This window comes from Balaenoptera borealis (assembly GCF_965194805.1).
Source record: "Balaenoptera borealis genome assembly, chromosome: 3".
NCBI lineage: Eukaryota > Metazoa > Chordata > Mammalia > Artiodactyla > Balaenopteridae > Balaenoptera > Balaenoptera borealis.
In genome coordinates, this window is record NC_138866.1 from 148681680 (window position 1) to 148694956 (window position 13277).

The 13277-nt window shown below is 47.1% G+C and overlaps 1 protein-coding gene across 16 annotated transcripts in view; it reads right to left on the bottom strand.

Moving 5' to 3' along the window:
- Window positions 1-1307: 1307 nt before the first annotated feature.
- Window positions 1308-13277, bottom strand: part of CPEB1 (cytoplasmic polyadenylation element binding protein 1) — a 96727-nt gene continuing 84757 nt past the window's right edge. For 12 of the 16 annotated variants that reach the window (XM_082388385.1, XM_082388384.1, XM_082388380.1 and 9 more), the window contains 7 exons: window positions 10864-10977; window positions 10443-10547; window positions 9427-9563; window positions 6258-6456; window positions 4864-4958; window positions 4184-4264; window positions 1308-2766 (listed from right to left, as the gene is read on the bottom strand). In XM_082388385.1, coding sequence (XP_082244511.1) covers window positions 2656-2766; window positions 4184-4264; window positions 4864-4958; window positions 6258-6456; window positions 9427-9563; window positions 10443-10547; window positions 10864-10977 — 842 coding nt within the window. In that variant the 3' untranslated portion in view covers window positions 1308-2655. The remainder of the gene's footprint in view (window positions 2767-4183; window positions 4265-4863; window positions 4959-6257; window positions 6457-9426; window positions 9564-10442; window positions 10548-10863; window positions 10978-13277) is intronic. The other 4 variants (XM_082388386.1, XM_082388387.1, XM_082388383.1 and 1 more) reach the window with 1 other exon arrangement.

Below are 13277 nucleotides of genomic sequence, written 5' to 3' on the forward strand. Positions count from 1 at the left end.
TAGGGATGAGTTCCATGACAGTATAGCTGTTTTGCCTTGAACAGTGCCCAGCACAAAGCAAGTTCTCAAATGTTTAAGTGAAAGGCCCAGTTCACCTGTAGTGCTCCCAGCTGAGGCACTCTCTCCGACCACCACCGTCTTAAGGATGTTCCTGCTGTACCCATCCACAAACCAGGTCCTTCTGAGGCCACCAGCACAGGCTACCCCTGGTGGCCTCATTAGCCTCGGGAGTGCCCTGCTCCTTATCTCCAACTTTGCTTAAGTGGGTTCCAGGCCCCCACCTGACTTAAAGACTGGGCTGCCCAGTTTGGATGAGTTAAGGGGCACCAGGCTGTGCTTCATCCTCCAACTCAACTCCTGGTCACCTTGGACAGTCCAGTCAGTCTCTGAACTGACTGAGAATGGAAGGCTGAAGGACAGGAAGCCTTTGCCCTGAAAGTAGCACCTGGACAAGAGAGGGACCGAAGGGGAGAAGAGATGACTCTCTGAATAGGATAGGACAGACCAGGACACCAAAAGGGAGAGTCAAGACTCTGCTTCAAGAGAGATGCAGTTTACTTTACCAGCAGGCTTCAAACTATGCTGCTGCCAGTCAGGCCTCAAGGGAAAGATGAAGCCTCTCATTCTTGGCTGAAGGGACTCCCCACCCCCTATGATAGTGACTTCTTGCACCTCTCACGGAACGGATGCTTCAGTGTGCAGGGTTCCCTCCACTGCAGACTAAAATGGAATCTTCCAAAGATCACTCCAGCAGCTGGGCCCAGGCACAACCTACCTGAAAAAATCAGCAGCAGACCCTTTCACAAATCCTGGGATCCTGCCTGTGAGAAAGAGTCCAGATGATAATCCTGAAGAACAGCAAAAATTTACTCCCACTCAGTAAAGAACTGGGTCAGCACAGGTGACTCCAAGAGATAGGAAGCCTCCCAAGAAAAATCAGCTCTGAGGCTTACAGGAGAAGCTGAGAACAAGTGGCTCGTGCCGACCTCTGGGGAGCTATGCCTCCAGTTCCTCCAAGCTGAGTCTAGGATTATGAGAAGAGGAGCCCCAAGAAGTTTATTTGTGAGGGCTTTTTACATACCTGGACTAGAGGTACCCACTTACCAGAGAGGCACCTCCGAGGTGCATTTGACCACGGAAGTGACCAAGAAGGACTTACAGGGGCAAGTCCCCACATGGCCCCACTATCAACCTGGGCTGGAATCTCATCACAGAAGATCCAAGGAAATGTGGGTTTTTACTCTGGAATCTTGGTGTCCCACTGCCCCCTTTTTCCCACAGCTCAGACACAGAGACAAAACCAGAACTCTGCTGCAACGTGTTTATTATGTGCCAAAAAAACTACACCACAGCTTACTCCACACATCTGTAGGAGAGTGCAGTCTTGCCTGCATATACTACAATGAGGTAGAGACTTCACACACAGCTTCACAAAACCCACAGAGTAGCTGGGATATGCAACAATGCAACGTCAGCTCAGCAGGAGGGAGGAGGGGGGGGTTATGACACTGGTTCTTTGGCACACAGCTTCCCAAAGAGGGGCAAGTCGTTTTTTTTTTTTTAAAAAAAAAAAAAAAAAAGAAAAGAAAAAGTCAAGTTTTCAAATTCCAGTAGCATTTCGTCAACTGCAACTGTTGCTTCATACATTTCTCAAATGAAAGAAATAAGGGAAGGGTACTTGTCCCCTCTGAGAGAAAGGGCTCCTGTGAGCCTTCATCTGCCCCCACCAAAAAGCAGCCCTTTTTAGCTCAGTTACAAAAGAAAAAAGTCCTGTGACTTTGTGATTAAAAACTTCTATCAACCCTCCCCCCCCACATAAGTGCAACTTAAGAAGGTGCAATAAACCATTTAAAACTATATACAGCAGCCACTCAAACACCGTTTATCCGGTCCAGTTTCAAATCCAAAAAAAATTTTTTTTCCTTGGTTGCAAATGCCTTGATTTGCAACTGTGAGAAACAGTGACCAGCAGTCCCCAGACACAAATTTGCTATAATGTTAAAAGCTGCCAGGAAAGAAAAAAAAATCTCTTGTTCCAAACGACTTAAAAACTGTTTTAAGGAGTGTAAAAAGGAACCGGTAAAAACCCTCGAGCGTAAAATATGAAATATGATTTTGGTTTAAATGAAGAGCAAAGTCTCCTTGTTGTTTACAGTAAAAAACACCAGCTGAACACTCAGTTTATGCCGTTCAGGTGGGGGTTAAATAAATGGAAAGGCACTGTATGGCAACTGCAAGAATGAAACCAATGAGACCTGCACATCATCACCATCAGTATTGCAAGGAATGTAAAAAAGCGCTTTTAATAAATAAACCTAAATGTAGGCATCGTGTCAATACCTTCTAGACACGTAGTTCTTTTTTGCTTTTCATCGGCAAAATGAGGAACTAAAATCTGGGAAAACTACAGAGTCGCTTGGAGGGTGAGCCTGAGGGTCCTTGCCCTGGCACACCCCCTGAAAACAAAACCCGACAAAACTCATTGTGCATTAATTAGTGCAGAAACAAAGACAGATTCAGCAAGTGCAAAGGTGACTACGATTTTCCCTTGTCCTCGGGAAGCCAGCTCCCTGGTGGCCAGTGGCAGGGTGGTACAGGCTACTGCCTGACCTGCCAGCCTCAGGCGCCACAGGCCACTGGGCAAGGCCAGCTCCTCTAGCTGGAATCTCGGTTCTTCTGGTTCCGCATCAGGGGGCTGTGGTGGCGCAGGCCCTCCATGCTGTGCCGCCAGTGCCAGCAGCTCCGGCAGAAGTACTTGAAGCACACCTGGGTGGAGTGGAGAAAAACAGAGAGAAGCCAGGCCTGTGTCAGCACCAGCCAGGGGGGCAGCTGCATGAGCTGCCTGCTCTGCCCGAGAGGGAGTGGGGGATTCCCGATGGCCTCTGTGGGGTTAGAAGAGATGGTCCTGGGGATCCCTCTCATCCCCAACAGAGGCCTGACCAAACCATGGCAAATCCACTGCCTGTTTCTAAGGGTGCCCAGACTTAATCCAGCATGCTGGGCTCCTATTGTGTAGAGACTGTGCCAGCTTCCCTCATCTCCTCTTAGCACCACAGCTGCTCTTCCAGTCCCCTGCCCTTCCCACCTCCTATGGAGCAGCTGTAGCACACGCCTGCTAACATGGAGAACACTTAAAGACAGTGACTCCGGATCCTAATGCCGGGCAGCACGGCTTCGTCACACTAAGTGAGGAGAGGTCACTGGGCACTACACCTCAGTCCCAGGCCCACACTCCCGCTGGCTGTGTAAGCCCAGGCAAGCCACTAACTTCTGAGCAATTATCTAAAAATGGGGATCATCTGTGGAAGATACACACACACAAAAGCCTGCTAGAAAAGGCTATTCAGAGATACTTATTCTCAGGCTTTACCCAGCAACCCAAACTTACTTCACATCCTCATTTTGCAGCCTCAGTTTAACTACTGTCTACCCAGAGACTCAAAACCTGAGTGACAGCACCACTGCAAAATTAACTAATTACGGATGCACTGCTAGTATTCGAACACGTCCCAAACTTGTCTTGTTGCCAGCAACACTGGCACTACTTGGAAACTTGTCAGAAACAAGGCATCTCAGGCCACACTCCAAACCTACTGAATCAGAATCCGCATTTACACAATATCCTTAGGTGATGCATATACAGACTATGAGAAGCACTGCCCAAATACATCCAGATCTGTGCTCCACCACCCAGAAACATTCAACAGAAACTGCCATGCTGCTTTCTGCCTGCTTCTGACAACTGGGTACAAACCAGGTACAAATATCAAAACAGTCCAGAGATTCGGAAGTAAATAAAGCAAGCTTCTATGCATAGGGGAAAATCAATCTAGAAGGCCTTAGACTTAGAATAACCGTGCCTGGCTCATAAGTACTGCTGACCACACCCAGCAGGTTCCTATCATCCTCAAAAACCACCATTACCAATAGTGCCACACTGAAAACCAACATCCCAGGCAAGGAGAAGGCCAAAGTATCAAGACTCAACGAGCTTTCCCAACAGTTTTGGGTCAAGTGTGTCTCTGGTCTGACCATCAGCAAACATTACTGCTGCCTCTTCTATGCTCTTAAGACAACCGCGAGGTACCTGAGAACTCCAACATTCCATGTGACAAACGAGACATGACAATCTTTAATTGAGGGTGGGGATTTTATAAACATCTCAAGTGCCCAGGGGACTCACCTGATCTCGACAGAAGAAAGGACCAGGCTGAGAACTGCAGATATGACACAGAGAATCTTCTAAGTAGGGGTCAATCTGAACCTGCACAAAGCAAAATAGGATAATGAAGTGGCTGCTTCTCACCAGGAGGCCAAATGGGCCAGAAGAGAAGGGCACGTTATTGGCCATCCATATGAATACAGGAGTTTCCTGTTTTAAGGGGGGCCCAGAGAGAACTATAGGCAGAGAGTACAGAGATCCTTGATGGCAGGTGCCCAAACTGCAGAAGCTGCCAGGCTGGCTCTACAGAGTGTGTGCGACCACACACACTACTGCCTGGTCTTCACGGCAAACCGGACCATGGCACTCTATCATCCAGCAACAAGTAAGCAATCAGAAAATGCAGGTCAGGCTGGAGAATAGAAGTCAGGCTGCCTCACAAAGCTGGCCAAATAACACAACACAGGAAGGCACCCCACATGTTGAGGAGGCTCAACAGTCCCAAGCTCCCATCCCCCCGAGTCGACCAAGACCAGGCCCCCTCCCAAACCCAAACCTCAAGTGTGTCCTCAGAAGCTTGGCTCATTCCCCTGAGCATATCCAGCACAGGGACAGCTTCCGTCTCAGGCCTGCCCTGGGTAGTGGCTGGCCCAGACTCCTCTCAGATGGCCCAGAGTGAGGGTACAGACCAGCCCACTCACCTTCTTGGTGAACTTGGTGGTTTTGATCTCCACAAAAGCAGCACTGACTGCCTTCAGGTAACTACGTTGGTTATTGAAAGTCACGCGACCAGACCCTAGGAAAAACAGGAAAAGTTACCTTCCAGCCAAATTCTCCCAAACGCCACTTGTCAACACTCAGGAAACCCTGTTCCTAGATCAGTGCTGTGCTGTCCAATAGAAATATAATGTGGGCTACTTATGTAATTTTAAGTTTTCTAGTAGATGCATTTAATGAATGTAGTGGAATGAAGAAGAAAAATGTAATTTTAATTAATTTATTTTCTTTACCCCAAAATATCCAAAATATTATCATTTCAACATGTGGCATTAGGCACATTTCAAGTACTCAGAGTCACATTTAGCTGGTGGCACTGTATCAGACAGCGTAGCTGTAGACCATGACGGCACAACCCCCTCAGGAATGGGGGGAGGACTTGCTGACCACAAGGTGGAGGGAAGAGACTCCTCCGTGTAGGCAGATGCACAGGCATGGTTACAAGGGTTCAGAGTGGAAAGCAAGATGCAGATAGAACATTTCTTTGAAGGCAGGCCCAGCAGTCAAGGCCCTCCTGGCCTGGAGGTACTCCAGAGCCTAGCAGGGGAGCCGGAAGCAGCCTCATCCTGCCAAATGCCGCCTCTGCCCCTGCACCCTCTGAAGTCCCTGTTCTCAATCTGCAGTACGGCACTGAAAGGCACACGATGCTCCTTCCTGACCAGATTCTGTGTGGGTGGGCAGACGAAGCATGTGGGAAGGTGGGTTAGCCATGTGTTGATCAGGAAGTTGAGGCTCTGCTCCACCTCCAAACCCCACCACTGAGATTATTCTGCCACGACTGGGAAACGGCCCTCCTTTCCCAGTGGGGCTGACCAAAACCCAGTGGTTAGGCCCCCAGACGCCCCTACACTAGGACAGCATAGGCCATGACCATACTCTGTTGGCTGAGTCACCCAGAGTCTTCCTTCAGCCTCACGTGGTCTCTGACCCTAGATAAGGCTGCTTTTCAAGGCCTCTTAACAAAGGAAACCAAGCAAGTTCAGGAAAGTCCTGGCCTTTTAATGAAATATTACCTGTTGTCTGTCTCAGACTGGTTTGGCTGTGAACTCTGAGCTTCTAACCAAAGTTCTTGTTTCATTTTCACCTCCTATAGTGCTCCTATCAATTTTTCTCCCCTTCAAGGGAAGTGGTGGGAGAGGGATGGGTACAGAGGGGTCAGTACTGGTGGCTTATCTAGAAAAAGATGCTATACTGCTGGTATATACTGATATGCAGGTCTGAGTCAGGTCTCCCCCTCCACTCCCATAGGGAAGTACCACAATCTTGGTCTACATCCCAGGGGCCACCCAGCTTTCCCACACAGAAGTGGGACACTTACCAATGGGATACTTGTGCTTATCTGTGTCAATCCCAGCATACACCACACCACCAAATAGGTCGTTCAGAATGGCTGCCAGGGCCTCAGCATTGAGCATCCCGTGCAGAGCACCGACAAATACCGTCCTGCTGGGGTCAAGTCTCTGAGATGGGCTCTGAACAAAGTTGCTGTCGGCCAAGACCCAGGGGATCACTTGTACCTGAAAACCACCCAAAGGTATATCAGCCCTGGTAGGGAGCCAGAAAAAGAGATGCTCTCGTATGGAGAGGCACATGCTCTGGAGATGCTAAGCTGAGCCCCATACAGTCCCAGGCACACAGGTACTCAGCAAGCCACCCTCACCCCAACACAACTAGACTTGAATTTTACTGAGTCCATGAGTCCAAAATGGTTTTTTAAAAAAATGGTAGAGTAGTAGTCTACTCATTCTGAAGAGTATGCAAAATAGTCCCAAACTGTCATACCCAGGAACCTAGCACTGTTACAACCTTCAACCATGTGGTTCCAGCAAAGGACCATGGACACTGATGAACAGAGAGCATGGTCTAGAGTCCTTGGGACAGGAAGGATTCACAGAGAACGACAGGATAGGAGCTTGAAGGACAGAGGGTGGGGATGCTGCAGGTATCTGTATGAGACGGTTACTGGCCCAATGTACTCATTAGAGGGCTTGTGACAGGAGCAGTGGGAGTAACTGGAGAGAGGTAGTGTGAAAAGTCACACACAGGAGAACACTGAGGTTCTGCAGAGCAGAGTGACACTAGGGCAGGAATTGACCACGTCCTCTGCTTCCAAATCCTGAGCCTAGAACAAAATCTGGCATAGCAGGCAGAAGGCTCCAGAATGAAGTGAGTTGACAGATGATCAGTAAGTGTTTCTGGAAGATTAATCTGTGAAGATCTTTTTTTTTTTTTTTTTTTTAAAAAGGTCTGAAAGCAGGAAGAGATCTGAGGCATAAACCAGCAAGGAGGCAGAACAGTAGTTCACAGGACAGCTGGTGAAGACCTGGAGAAGGCTGGTGGTACTGGGCAAAGAACAGGCCAAGATCAAGAAGATTCTTCAACAGGAGAATCTGCAGAATTCAGACTGCCTGGGCATGGTGGGAAAACAAGAAGAATCAGGTCTGATGGGTTCTAGACCTAGATAACCTTGAGATGAGAGAGCCTGGGAGAAGTTACCAGGGGGAGACAATTTCATTGGAAGATGCAAAAGCCCATCTTGCTTTTTCCATTACCATGGGAAAGTATCACAATCTTGGTCCACATCCCAACGGCCACCACGCTTTCCAAGCTTTCTTAAACGTAAGAGTTTATAATTATAGGACATGCCAAAGAAGGCCCCACAGGAAGGTGGGGCTCAAGTAGGACATGAGACTAGAGAGGTGAGTCTGGGTCTAAAGGTAAGAGCAGAGCCACACAAGTGAGTAACTTGTCTGATATGGGGAAGAAGAGAGGGGGGAATCAAATACCTACTACTCTGGTGTGGAGGGGGAAACACAAAGGAAATAGAGGGTCAGAGAGATATGAGAACCAGAGCAGCCTACAGTCCATGCATCAAAGAAAGCTATTCAAACACTGTGCGGTGATGAAGAGGGACTAGGAGCAGGAAGGTGTCTGCAGGGCACTGAGGAGGGGGAGGGGGAGGGCCTGTGGTGCTGCAATGGCAGCCTCTCACTGTGAAAGCAGGGGACAGGGAAGAAGGAGCATGTTGTTAAGTCCTAGAGCATCATAAGTTGGGATAACTACATGAGCTCCACACAGCAAGAAAGAAGGCAGGGCAGCTGTGGGGCACCGTGCGCAGCCAGAGGACAAAATGTGACCTAACACCAGGAAACATCGTAAAACAAAGAGCCAGCTTTGTCACATGCATCATTTATTTTAAATCCAATGTGACCATCTCAATAAAACAGGCATTTTCTCTCTTACCCTACAGATTTTAATAGACTTTACTTTCTAGAGCAGCTTCCAGTTCACAGCAAAACTGAGCTGTAAATTTGGGGTTCCTGTATAACCCCCCCGCCGCCGCCACACACAAACAGCCTCCCCCACTCTCAACGCCCCTCATGGGACTGGCACACCTGCTGCAATCAGGGAACCTACCCCGACACATCAGTATTGTCCAAAATCCATGGTTTACATTAGGGTTCACAATGGGGGTTTGTTTTACCACTGTAACTCTATGGGTTTTTGGCAAATGTATAATGGCATGTATCTACCATTACAGTATCACAGAGAGTATCTTCACCATCCTCAAAATCCTCTGTGCTTCGCCTATTCATCCCCTCTACCCCTCATACCCCTGGCAACTGCTAATCTTTTTACTAAAAGAGGCATTTCAATTTTCCATTCTATAGATGAGGAAATGAAGTTTCATGATATTAAATATCTCATCCAATATCACAAAAGTAATGTACTCTGGAACCAAATTTTAAAAAATAACACTGATTCCTGAGTTCGAAACTTCCTTTGACAAGCAGTTCTCAAACACCACCCACTAGCACCACTGGGGAATTTGGTTAAAGTGGAGATTCCTAAACTCCACCCAAACTGACTTAGTAAGCCTGAGATAGGGTCCAAGAATATACAATGAGGCTCCCAGGCAGGATGGCTCTATGCTAGAGACTCACGATGCTGAGGGCACACAAGGTTGATACCAGAGACAGCCTAAGGAGAGAGAACCAGATGGAGGAAACTACACAGTAACAAAGCCCTGAATGGCGGTGAGGAAGTCATCCATGGATAGGTGTGGGCTAAAGAGGGATCTACCCACCACAGATTAGGAGGTGAGAAGGCACAGCCAGAGAGCAGGACTAGAGAGAAACAACTGTAGATTTTCAGTTAAGTCCAAGCAGAGAAAGCTGCTAATTTCAATTTCATTTCTAAGACAAGAAGTTGGACAGAAGCATTGGCTAGAATAGAAGGAGATCTGGGAGGTAATTTGATTTCCATGGGCAGAAGCACATACATACCATTACGGCCCAAAGGTGGCGGGGGGCGGGGGCGGTTAATGCAGCTGAGAGTGTTCTGTTGTATTCACCGTGGGGCAAGAAGAGCAGCCCTCTTGCCTCAGTAGGGGTACTTGTCTGCAGCCTGTGTATCCACCCACCCCATGAAATCCACTGCCTCATATGCCAATCACCCGATCCAGAAAGGACTCTGTGCCAACTCACCTCCTTGCAGCGCATCCTCCGGCTGGACATCTTGAAGTAATATTCACTCAGGCCATCTGGGCTCAGCGGGTCATGAGAGCAAGCCTGAAGCAAGGCCCGGACAGACTTCTCTAGTTCGAAGACCAGATATACATACCCTATTCCCAATGGAAGGAGAAATTGCATTAACATCCCTCAGGTGGCTACTCCTCAGCCTTGGTTTTGCGGCAGGGAGTTTCTTCCGAGAAAGATGCCTTATGGGTGAGATAAGTTTTTGTCCTACTCCTGAAAGTCTTGTTGAATGGAAGCATTTGCTATGCTGGACAACCAGGCCAACGGAGGGAGAAGCAGACCATCTCCCACCCTAGTAAGGGAAGGGGATTGGCAAAGTACGACAGAGGATCCCATCATTACCACATAGCTCTTTATCCTGCAACACAAAACATGTTCAGGTCAGCAAGCCTGGCTTTCCTGGGGGCAGGAGCGATGACAGGTCTGGGGCCAGGGGATGGAGGTATTCCTTTAAAAGCCTAGTTAGACCACTGGTTCAGTTCATCGGAACACTTTCAGTGAAGATGGGGCAGAGTGAAAATAGCACCTGCTCCTTTCTACAGGGAAGGGATCTCATTTCAGACCAGTGAGGAATCAGATGCTTGGTCCTCATTCCCGCTAACTCCAAAGGGAGCTCAGAATTAGGTCAGGCAACAACGTAACTGGGAAGGAAAGGCAAGTAAAGGAAAGCTTTTCAAACGCCTCAGTTTGAGAGGTCAGGAACGGCTGGGGTTCAGATTTGGAGGGAAGTGCACAAAGCAGTTTTCACAGGCAGCTCCAACTGCAGTGTGAGCTTGGACAGACGGAACATTGGCTCAGAAGAAACAGAAGGGTGTGTGAGGTTGAGAAGGAGTGCCGAGAGCTGAAAGTTCTGTGCTGTGGAGTGCCCAGACATCGTTATCATCATGCAGCTGTGACACCCCAGCATCCCTCAGTGCAATTACATACTAGGGAGGGAAAAAAAGCTCCTACCATGTCTTTATTACCTTTAGGCATATTACCTTTGGGAGGACACCGGGGGTGCTTGCCATCCTTACCAGGCCACTCCACACTCAAAGAGCCAAAAACACGGAAGGTGTTAACCAATCCAGCTGCAAAGAGATGGAAAAGAATGGCAGAAACTGAGACACCATCCTCCTCAGGAAGGCACAGGGCCACTAGTATTCTCTTGGGCTCATCCTCCTTGACAGACAACTCAGAATTGACCTTTGGTCTCAGGTGACAACTGTATGCAACAGACACAGAAGCACTGTAGTAGTCTGTGAAGTGCACCTTTCCCATCACAGTTGCTCCTGTAATACCCTGTGCCCAGGCAGAGGTTCAATTCGTGGCCTCAAGTCCAAGTTTCTTGTTCTTGAAAGACATGCCCCACCTTCAACACTTGAAGCAGAAGGTCTCAGAGCTCACCTTCCGTAATATCCCAAGGGACACCTCCTAGGAACACCTTGCAAGAGTAGATGGGGTTCTTGTAGTTCCGGGGAGGAAGCTGGCCACTCCAGGTACAGGTGGCTTCATTCACAGCTTTGGCAGAAGACAAAGAGAAACAGGAGTCAGATAATTAACAAAGTCACTGCCCTTCTCTGTGGTGAACTTTTATCCAGGAAGGAGGAGAGAGGCCACAGTCCTAGTCTGGCTGCCTGGGAGAACATCCATGACTATACCCTGAAAAGCAAGAAACCTTACACCTCACCAAACCAGTCAGCCCAGTATGATAACCCTAATTCACTAGTTCTATCTCCACTAAAACTGAGAGGAATAGCAAACCAGATGTGTAGGGTAAAAATGATCACAACTCAAGCTATTTTCATACATATAACCAGAAAGCAGTTTTATCTAGTCATTGCTTACAATACTAATTAATTTAAATTTATAATTATAGGCACACCTCAGAGATACTGCAGGGTTTCGTTCCAAATCACCACAATAAAATGAATATTGCAATAAAGCTAGTCACACAAATCTTCTGGTTTCCCAGTGCATATAAAAGTTACATTTACACTATACTGTAGTCTATTAAGTGTGCAACAGCATTATGTCTAGAAAAACAATGTACCTACCTTAATTTAAAAATACTTTATGGCTAAAAAACGCTAACCATCATCTGACAACACAGGGTTGCCACAAACCTCCAATTTGTATATAAAAAAAACAAAATGCAGTATCAATAGATTGGGAGTTTGGGATTGACATGTACACATTGCTATATTTAAAATAGATAACCAACAAGGACCTACTGTATAGCACAGGGGACTCTGCTCAATATTCTGTAATAACCTAAATGGGAAAAGAACTTGAAAAAGAATAGATACATGTACAATGGAATCACTTTGCTGTACACCTGAAACTAACACAACATTGTTAATCAACTACACTCCAAAATAAAATAATTTTTTTAAATGCAGTATTTGTGAAGTGCAATAAAGTGAAGCTCAATAAAACAAGGTATGCCTGTACTTGAAAGTAAACAGGACAATTTTTCATACATCCTAAATGCTTACTGATCCAAATGGACCTTCTCCCCAAATGCTAAAATAAGGAACATTATACTGTTTCCCTGAACTCATCACTCACAGAAGTTAGGACACTGCCAATAAAAACCAGCACCAGCAACCCAACAAGATAAGAACGTCACAACTGTTCCAAGTCAGAACAATTCCCCATCATTTCCAAAGCTATCGTTATGGTACCTAAAGAGACACCACCGGGCCTTCTATCGTATCAGTCTTTAATCGTGTCCCCACTCAGTCGTGCCCTTCCATATCAGAGACTGACCTTAGTGGGAACTGGCTAGTCCTCACCTATTTTACTCTCCTCCTCCAGCAGTGGAGCAGAGAGCTAATGAAATGAACCACCATTTTCATTCAGGACAATAACATAGAAGGCCATTCTCTAAAAGGCATAGGCCCAATGTGTTGCTACAGCAAAAAATTAGGCACCATCAGCAATATTTTGCGAACAAAAACAGAAGTCGATATAATGGCCTCATCCAAAAGCACAGTAAAGTCATTTCATAGGAAAACAATGGCAACAGAGAAAGTACAAACACAGGTTGCCAAAACCATTAAAATAGGGCAGCAGCACTGCTGGGGAGAATGAGATCAGGTCTAGCTCTGTGAGCAGAAAGACAGACATATTGAAACCTATGGAAACAAAGAGAATGGAGAAACTGAACATTCATTTAATCAACTCCAGAACCTTAAAATAGTGGTCAGTGAGCATCTCCCTGAAGCACTAGTAAACAATGACATATACAGCTCATTTGCTTCCAAGTACTGGTATAAGATGAAGAACAGGTTTAATAATGGATTTAAGGTAACTTAAACGACAGAATCTAAGGGTTCCTGAGAGACCAGTACACCTGGGGACATCCCTTACCTTGGAGGTTGACAAATGGACCACCCACCCCCCAGTGCATCCCTGTGTATACCAATCAGAAAGCCCTGGGAAAGAAAGCTCCAGCGTGGGTTGTGCCTGACATGTCTTTGAATTCGAAAGGGGAAGGTAGACAAAATTCTAGGCACCATTTCCAGGGTTTCTCTTGAACACATGCACCTGTGAAAAGAATCAAAAGCGAGAGCAGTGCACAATCCCCACAAAAGAGCAGAAGTCAGAGATGGATCCAACCCCTAATAGGCACAACCCGGTGTGCCAGATTATCTATTGTTCCTCTCTGCTCAGCCTCAAAAAAGTTACCGAGTGTGTCCCCATTAGCACTCACTCCTCAGAATAGACCACTCTGTGCAGAAGCAGACTTCACCATGCAGTCAAGTCCTCTTGTGGACAGTTCCCCAGTCTGTGAACTAAGGTCACTTACTCACTGC